An 8580-nucleotide genomic window follows, 5' to 3' on the forward strand; every position below is an offset into this window, starting at 1 on the left:
AATCGACCATTTTAAGATTTCTTTAATACTATTGGCCTTATACATGAAATTTCATATACTCAGACTTCATAACAAAATGGAGAGACTGAGTGAACAGATTGATATGTATTGGAAACTACTCGTGTTTTACTGGTTGGAGAATACTTTGAAAAGAAAATCTATGAAAATTGACATATATGGGACTATTTGATAAAAGGTTAATTCAAAACACTTTTTTTTTTTTTCTTCTAAATAGTCTCTTATTCATCCACGATAGGGCCTGTTTGGTTCCAGTAAACTAGTGAGGAAAAGGAAAACGTTTTCCGTGTTTGGTAAGTCAGGAAAATGGAACGGAAACTTCTCACCAAATTTTGCCTAAATTCGGAGAGAATCAGAGGTTCCGCACAAAACGGTGGAAAAGGCAAGACAGCGGGTTTATACGCGGACCTAAAGCGGGTCAAAAGTGTATTCGGATCTGAGTTGAATGTAATTTTTTGCCTAAAAACAAAATAACCCGGATCTTGCCCCCCGGGTCGCCTTTCGCTCAATTTCCTACCACAAAAATGGTATAGGATGCGACTGTTATGATCTATTTTGATAAGAGCAATAGCTCTCAAGTTTTTGAACTTCGAAGAAAAGTTATTTGAATAAGAAAAGGCAGAGTGCTGCTCCCATTGTCCTATGCCGTAACCATTCTTCCGTGTGAAACGAATCCTGGCGGCTACCAAATGCAGCTGGCCCTAATTTTTATATTTGCCACTTGCATTAATCAATTTTTTGTAGAGCCCCAATAAGCAAAGTATGCAACTTGGCTAATTCATTAAAAAAAAAAAAAATTAGAACCACATCGTTAGGTACCTAGGCATGATCATGATACAGGAACAAGAACATAAACAAAGTGCAATTATTAGTGGCTAGAAAATGACTTAATGGCAAGGGTCCACAGCCATACATGGTCATCCATGAAGTTGAATCTAATAGGAGTAGTATTTATATGAGTCGACCTTTAACACCTAGAGCACTCGATCCATACACATATTGAGCCTCAAAAAAAAAAAAAATTTTTTTTTGTTTTGTCCAGTTAGCTTTCAACAGAGAAATCAAAACCGGGGGGTCAGAGATGGAAAAGGCTGCAGAGGTTGCAGTAGGATTTGTGTTACAAAATCTGGTGCAGTTGATCCGTGAGAACCGTAGATTGATAGGTAGTGATTATGAAAAAATCAGCGATCTACAGGACGACCTCCGTCTCTTGAAGACCTTCATGGCTGACTACACTGAAAAGCACTACAATTCAAGCATCCTGAGGGCGCTGGCGGACGATATCAGAAGCCGGGTTTTCGAGGTTGAAGATCTCCTGGATACATACAACGTGGAGAAGATACTCTACAAAAATAAGAATACACTCAGCCAAATAGTAAGCGCCAAAAACCACCAAGAAAACCTTCGGAAAATGGGTAAGGCAGTACAAAAGTTGAGCGCAAAGGTGAAGCGGGTATACGACGATATCAACGATATTGGGGGGCCTGCTTTGGTATTGGAAGAGATGGCAAGACATAATTCAATTGATGAACACAATCAGGTACTTAAATTGGTTACCAGTACTCTTTTCTTATTAAAACGAAAATTGTTTGACCAGTACTGCAAGATTTACAATTGCATATATTTCTCACGCCCATGAGTTGCCAATTCATTTAGACAAGTTCATGCCTTTTAACGGCTGAAGTCAAGCCAATGACCAGAGAAAGGTTCTTAAAGTCTTCCAGGTTACGGATTCGAATTGCATATTTGACAGTTTGGAGGTGGGAATTGTGTGGGGGAGAGATGGGAAGGTTATTTAATAATAATAATAATAATAATACTCCCTTGCCTTTCGCGCTTTCTTCCCCTTAATCTTATCTTTTATGCAACTCATACTTTGTGCATAGGCTTTTTACATTTTTGGCCTATTTTTCTTCTTTTACCCAAATTAACATGAAATTGCAAAAATTTTATATCCGAATGCTCCTTATGACGAGCAAAACATGAAACTAATAAAAATTGACTAGAATATCAAAAGGAATGAAAACATTTTTTTAACAGTATTAATTTGGCACAAGGAATAGAATATCGCACGTGAAGGCTAATAGGATTTCAAAATCATAATCAATTTTTTACATCAAATGATTCCTCGTGGTATAAGGATTTTAGTGAAGTACGTATTCCTCGTGATAGAATCTTTTATTTAACTGACCAAAACTTAGCGCATTAGAAACTAAAGAGTTAAGGTGTTAAAGGCAAATTTGATTCTGAATTGAAAGGCAAATTTGGCATTTTTTTTTTCTACACTCACAAAATCCACACCATCAGCGTTATCAGCGTTATAGCTATTGAGATTAGGTATAATTAGTGCGATTTGTTGGCGTAGTTGTATTTCTATATTGAGTTAGTATGTGTGAACAAAATTTATGCGTACAACTGTTCTCCAATTTATGTGAAACATACAACGATTGGAGAATTGTACAAAACTTCAACCGAACCTACCCAATACCCAATACCCAATACGCATACGACAAGACGGAGGAACAAAGCCGAATCCTAAACACGAAGAATCCGAAAGTTTGATATGAAGATTTTTATCTTTCTTGTAATATCACATTGCACTTTCTATAACATTGGAATCAATGATACTCCCATAATACGTTGAAAGAAATGTAAAATTTCTCTCAGTTTTCTGTTATTCCAAAATTTGCATGAAATGGCAAAAAATTCATATTGATTAGCGTGTAAACTGAATATCTACAAGAGGAATGTTAAAATATTCCAATTAATAGAAAAAAAATGGCAAATTCCACTTTACCTCCTGTGGTTTAGCGTTTTTTCACATAACCCCTCTATGGTTTCAAAAGCTATACATAACCCCCTTATGATTTGGATTAAAGTGTCAAAGTAACGGAAATAGTCACTCGTAACGGCGTCACCTAAAATGTCAAAAATACCCTTATGTAAAGTTGAAATTTATGTATTAATCAAGGGGGGTTATGTGTATATTTTGAAAATCATGAGGGGGTTATATGGTAAAGTATTAAACCATAGGGGGGTTATATGGTAAAATATAAAAATCATACGGGGTTGATGTGTCATGTATTTATAAGGGTAATTTCGACATTTTTAGAAGTTCCGTTACGAGTGACTATTTCCGTTACTTTGACACTTTAATCCAAACCATGAGGGGGTTATGTATAGCTATTGAAACCATAGGGGAGTTATGTAAAAAAAGGGTAAACCACGGGGGGTAAAATGTAATTTACCCAAAAAAAATGATCTTTTGTTATAGATGAAGGATTCCTTCCCGCGTTACCAAGACAAAGGGAAAGGGTGAAGATAATAATTTAAAAGAAAGGATCAGCGCCAATATCAACGAAAGGAAAGGAGGAAAAAAAATAATTTTATTATAACAAAATAACTATAGCAAGGCTTAATTTCTAGTGACTCTCCTCATCTTCATGGTACTAGATTGGAGACAATGAAGAGGCTGACAGAATCATTGGGTTTACGGATGCAACTGATGAAGTATTGAAACTTCTCGGCGGCCAAGAACTTGTTCAGCTGGGCAAATCCGAGGCAGAGGAGCAGACCCCGTCCGGGGCAGAGCAACATGGTGAGTCTAAGCAGCTAGAAGTAGTGCCAATCCACGGAATGCTTGGACTAGGAAAGACGACACTTGCAAAGAAGGTCTTGAATGACCCAAGAATTGAGTATCATTTTTTCACTCGCATATTCGTCCCGGTTTCAAATGTTTACAATAAGCAAGAAGTGCTTTTTAGTATACTAAGTGCCTTCACCGAGAACATTAAGGATCAAAACCTGTCCATGAAAGAATTAGAAGACAAGGTCAAAGAGGCCTTGAAGAATAAGTATTTGATTGTGATCGATGATGTTTGGGCCACCGAAGCATGGGACGATCTCAAGAATGTTTTTCCAGACAACAACAAGGGCAGTAGGGTGCTGATAACTACCCAGCTCGAGCCTGTGGCCAAATATGTTACAACGAAGACTGAACCCTATAAGTTGCAATTTATGAATGACGATGAAGCTGAAAAATTGCTGAGGACTAAGGTTTTCGATGGCAACAAATGTCCCAAGGAACTGCTGTCCCTTGAACGGAAAATTCTGGCTAAATGTCAAGGGCTACCACTAGCAATAGTGGTAATAGCAGGTATTCTTTGGCTTCATCCAAGAGATCCAGAGTGGTGGGATGATGTGCTTCATGGCGTGGCTGAGTTTGTGGGTGATAGCCAAAAGATAATAGATGATGCGATAAGACGGAGTTATGATATCTTGCATCCAACACTCAAATTGTGTTTTCTCTACCTTGGTGTCTTCCCCGAAGACTTGGAGATCAAAGCCTCAAAATTGTGGCAACTGTGGATCGCTGAAGGGTTCATACCCGAATCTGAGAATGCAAGCAAGGAGGAGATAGCAGAGGAATGTTTGGGGGAATTGGTTGGTAGGAATCTAGTGATGGTGGAACAGAGAACCTTAAGTGGTCGGATTAAGACTTGTCGCATCCAAGACATGCTGCGTTACTTTTCCAAGAAGATAGCCAAAGCGGAAGGTCTATTCCAAGAAACTCAAGTGCGTACCAGTTCATCATCTTCTGCCCGTCGCCTTTTCTGCAACAACTCCCAATTCTCCCAATCCGTTTGCGAAAAACAGCCTGCTGAGAAAGCACGATCATTCTTGAGCTTTGGCCACGATGAAATTAAGCTGGATCCAAATCTCAGCCCGGATGATGTATTTAAGCACTTCAAACTACTGCAGGTGCTGGATATTTTATCTGTTAAGCTTCCTACTGTACATCTTCCCAAAAAACTATCTAACCTTGTTCTCCTAAAGTTCATAGCCATCAATTCTGAGGTCGAGACTCTTCCCAAGATTATGTCTAGCCTACTTAACTTGCAGACTCTCATAGTTCAAACAGGGTCCCCGACTCTTGATATACAAGCAGACATTTGGGTAATGACAAAGCTAAGGCATCTAGTTACTAATTCCTCCATGTCCTTGCCCAGATGTCAGGAGCAATCCACAATCTGTTTAAACCTACAAACTCTGTCTGCAGTTTCACCTGAAAGCCTCACAAATGAACTGTTTGAAAGAGCTACAAATCTCAAGAAGCTTGGTATATCTGGGAATTTAGGCGTTCTTATGAAGGCCAATGGTGAGTCTAATTTGTTTGACCATTTTTGCAAACTCAACTCCCTTGAAAGGTTGAAGTTGTGCAGTAATGATGTGAATTCCAAGCTGCTTGCCCTTCCTCAACCACACAAATTCCCTGAAAGGCTAACAAAGCTGAGTTTGCAAAACACAAGCCTAGGTTGGGATCAAATGTCTATACTTGGAAAGCTTCGGTATCTGGAGGTTCTCAAGTTGAAGGACTATGCTTTTACAGGAGAGGATTGGCAGACAGAAGAAGGGGGGTTTCGCTCTCTAAAAGTTTTGTTCATTGAAGCTACTGATTTGAACTGTTGGGAGGCTCAAGCCAATGATTTCCCAGAGCTAAGACGCCTTATCCTCAAGCAATGCAAACAACTTTGGCGAATCCCACCTGACTTTGTAGACATGAAGAAGCTCGAGGATATTCACCTAGAACATACCACAGGTTCAGTAATTTCATCAGCTAGGAGAATTAGGCAATCACAGATAGATATGCTTCAACATCAAAAGTTAAATGATAAGAAAACTACCCCAACTAGGATCATTGTCTATCCTCCAGAATACTGATCGACAAGTAAAATATGCTATGCAAGTTCTTCTTTGACTGGTTAGTAAAAAGAACAACTCTGACTACTATACTTGAATCTATTTCTTATTACACCAATGGTGAAACTATTTCTTGTTACATCAACTTGTGCGAATCTGAAAGAAAGTTGCTCGCAGGTATTCATGCTCACCAGATTTTGTCGTCTGTTCACTCGAGTAATGTTTTTGGGGGGCTCCATGTTTTCTTCTTTTTCCTGCCTCAATAATACCTTCTGCTTGGCTTGGGGGCAACAAATTTCAGTTGCTATTACCTCTTTGGATGATTTTCATTTTGAGTATCTTTGGTCAATGTCAAATGTTCTTTTCGGCAAGTTTATTGTGATGAAAATAAAGGCCGTAGATCTCCGGGCCAATTTAGTTCCGCAAAAACAAGGTGAAAAGGTATTATTTCTTTCAGCCAGGTTTGTTGGGTCAAATATGGAGCCTTGAGAGGTAGCTTTTGTATCTATAAATCTTGTTTCCTTGTATTTTTAAGTTTGGGATGAATCTTTCTCTGCTACATTTTACATTGTGATCATTTATTTTCTTTCAGTTATATAAACCAAGAACTCTTCAAATTAGGATACTGTAGCGGATGGAAATTTTTGTCACCATTTTTTCTTGTCACTATTTACTTCTTTTAAATGTTTTCATTCTGGTTGCATTCTCTGAGTAGTGGATTTCCTCTTAGAAAATCAGGTGCAGTTAATTATAGAGAATCATGAACTAACAGTGTTGTGTTAGAACTCATCATGGCTCACCTCATCCAACACTAGCCAAACTCCTAGTACTTTGGCACTTCGATTCATCATCAATAAGAGAATTTTCATCAGTTCAACTTCAAAAAAAGATGACCATAGGTGTTAAGGTGGGCTTGGTTGAGTATTAAAAGTTGGATTGGAGAAGAGCTTGTAAACTTAGATTTAATGTGAGAGGTTACTCATGAAGTTAGGGGGAGATTTGTTAGATTTATGAGTAAAGGATATGTCCCCGTTGATTCGAGAGATGAAAAAAGAGCACTTAATATATAAGTAAGGGTCCGAGATTTAATAAGTTAAGACTTAAGAGTTGAGTTCTTAATTGACATATTGGACTTTTTGATGGAGTCTCTTGAGATTTTTTTCCCTAACATGTTGGGATGTTTTGGATGTAGATATTGCCTAATTTGCGTTTGAATTTATGGTCTCAAGTTGCTGCGATGCATATCTCTAACGGAAATAAGTTGCGATACATTAATGGAGAGCTTCCACAATCTTCAATAATGGATTCAACTTTTCTATATTGGAGAACTGAAGATTTGATTGTGAAAGGAAGGCTAATCAATTCTGTAGATCTATCCTTGATTGAAAACATTGTCCAATTTCCTACCACAAATATGGTATAGGATGCGACTGCTATGATCTATTTTGATAAGAGCAATACCTCTCAAGTTTAGGAACCTCGAAGAAAAGTTATTTGAATAAGAGAAGGCAGACTGCTAATTGAAAAATAATAAAATTATCTTCAGGGCTTACGGAGAATTAACTTCCATTGACCTAATCCAATGGCGTGATGTTGTCGATATTTAGAAATATAACTATATTATATAGAAAGAAAGGATATAAATCTTCCTTCATGAACTGGATGCCTATTTAGACAATATTCAGAGTGACATATTGCAACTGAATCACGAAGTTGATTGGTCAAATGCTACTAATCAGATTGGAAACTCTTGTAAAGCAACAATTTCAACAGCCGATATTGGTCAAATACCCTCTCCCATGCCCAATATTGCTCTAAAGTTCTCTGCTTGTATTTCTCAAGGTAACTGTAATGCAAACCAATGTGACAGTGAGCGGATTATTAACTCGGGGACTACTGATCACATAATCTTTGATCCAAATGATTTCCTGTGTGTTTTTGAGCCCAAATGACCGATAATCTCTAATGCTAATAGTGTCACATTTCCATTACAGAAGTTGGGATTGTTTTTTAATCTTATCTCTCTCTTCATACTTAATACTTTATTAATTCCTTCTATCTCAAATAAGTTGCTATCTATAAGCCAAATCATGGCCGATCCTAACCATGCAACACTTATGTACCCTGCGTTTTGTCTTCTTCACGATATTCATACTGGGAGATAACCCAACGTGGTAATAGGAGGAGTTTATATATATATATATATATACTATATGGATGATTTCTACCCAGAGAAAAAACAAATCAAAATGCCTTTTGGGATATCCATTACTTAAATGTATGAGACATCTACACTTGTATTTTAGCCAAGAGTCATAGGGTTCCTCGCCAACGCGGGGAATGCATATAACAGTTAAATTCAATTCACAATCAAGTTTTATATTTATAAATTTATAAATACCCTATATGCGATTTTTCTAAACACCCTATATGCAATTTTATATTTCAATCCACAGTCAAGTTGTATATTTATAAATTTCTAAACACCCTATATGCGATTTTTCACGAGTAAATGTATCGTGAACGAGTGAAGGATATTAAGAGTCAAACCCACAGGGAAGACGAATAACTATCGGCACTACTAAAACTTCTCTGTTAGTTAGACTAGCAATAAATTAAAATAAATGAAACTAAGCTACAAATGGATAGACAAATGCAAATGAAAGTTTTTTGGGTAATGGAATCCCTATCTACTCATGATAGTATAATTCCCTAACTAGATGAGTACCAAAATCTTAGCTAAATTATGGCATACTTTCCTAATATTCACGATACCCACTTTTGTCAGTATACCAACTATATCTATAACTAATCCATACTGATGGGATTTTAATATAAGTACAAGTTTAAATCCAATGTATA

General features: G+C 37.3%; 1 protein-coding gene across 1 annotated transcript; it reads left to right on the forward strand.

Moving 5' to 3' along the window:
• The first annotated feature begins 975 nt into the window (after window positions 1-975).
• LOC113736953 (putative late blight resistance protein homolog R1A-3) lies at window positions 976-6338 on the forward strand. The gene is made up of 3 exons (XM_027264180.2): window positions 976-1558; window positions 3472-5779; window positions 5896-6338. Exons 1-2 carry the CDS (start codon window positions 1100-1102, stop codon window positions 5737-5739), a joined length of 2727 nt encoding a protein of 908 aa, XP_027119981.1. The 5' UTR covers window positions 976-1099; the 3' UTR covers window positions 5740-5779; window positions 5896-6338.
• The last annotated feature ends 2242 nt before the right edge of the window (window positions 6339-8580 follow it).

This window comes from Coffea arabica, chromosome 3e (assembly GCF_036785885.1).
Source record: "Coffea arabica cultivar ET-39 chromosome 3e, Coffea Arabica ET-39 HiFi, whole genome shotgun sequence".
Taxonomy (NCBI): domain Eukaryota; kingdom Viridiplantae; phylum Streptophyta; class Magnoliopsida; order Gentianales; family Rubiaceae; genus Coffea; species Coffea arabica.

Bases quoted from the DNA above. Each gene is read 5' to 3' on its own strand.
- LOC113736953 (XM_027264180.2), top strand. From the start codon at position 1,100: ATGGAAAAGGCTGCAGAGGTTGCAGTAGGATTTGTGTTACAAAATCTG. The intron at 1,559-3,471 runs GTACTTAAATTG...TCATGGTACTAG, and splicing joins CAATTGATGAACACAATCAG to ATTGGAGACAATGAAGAGGC.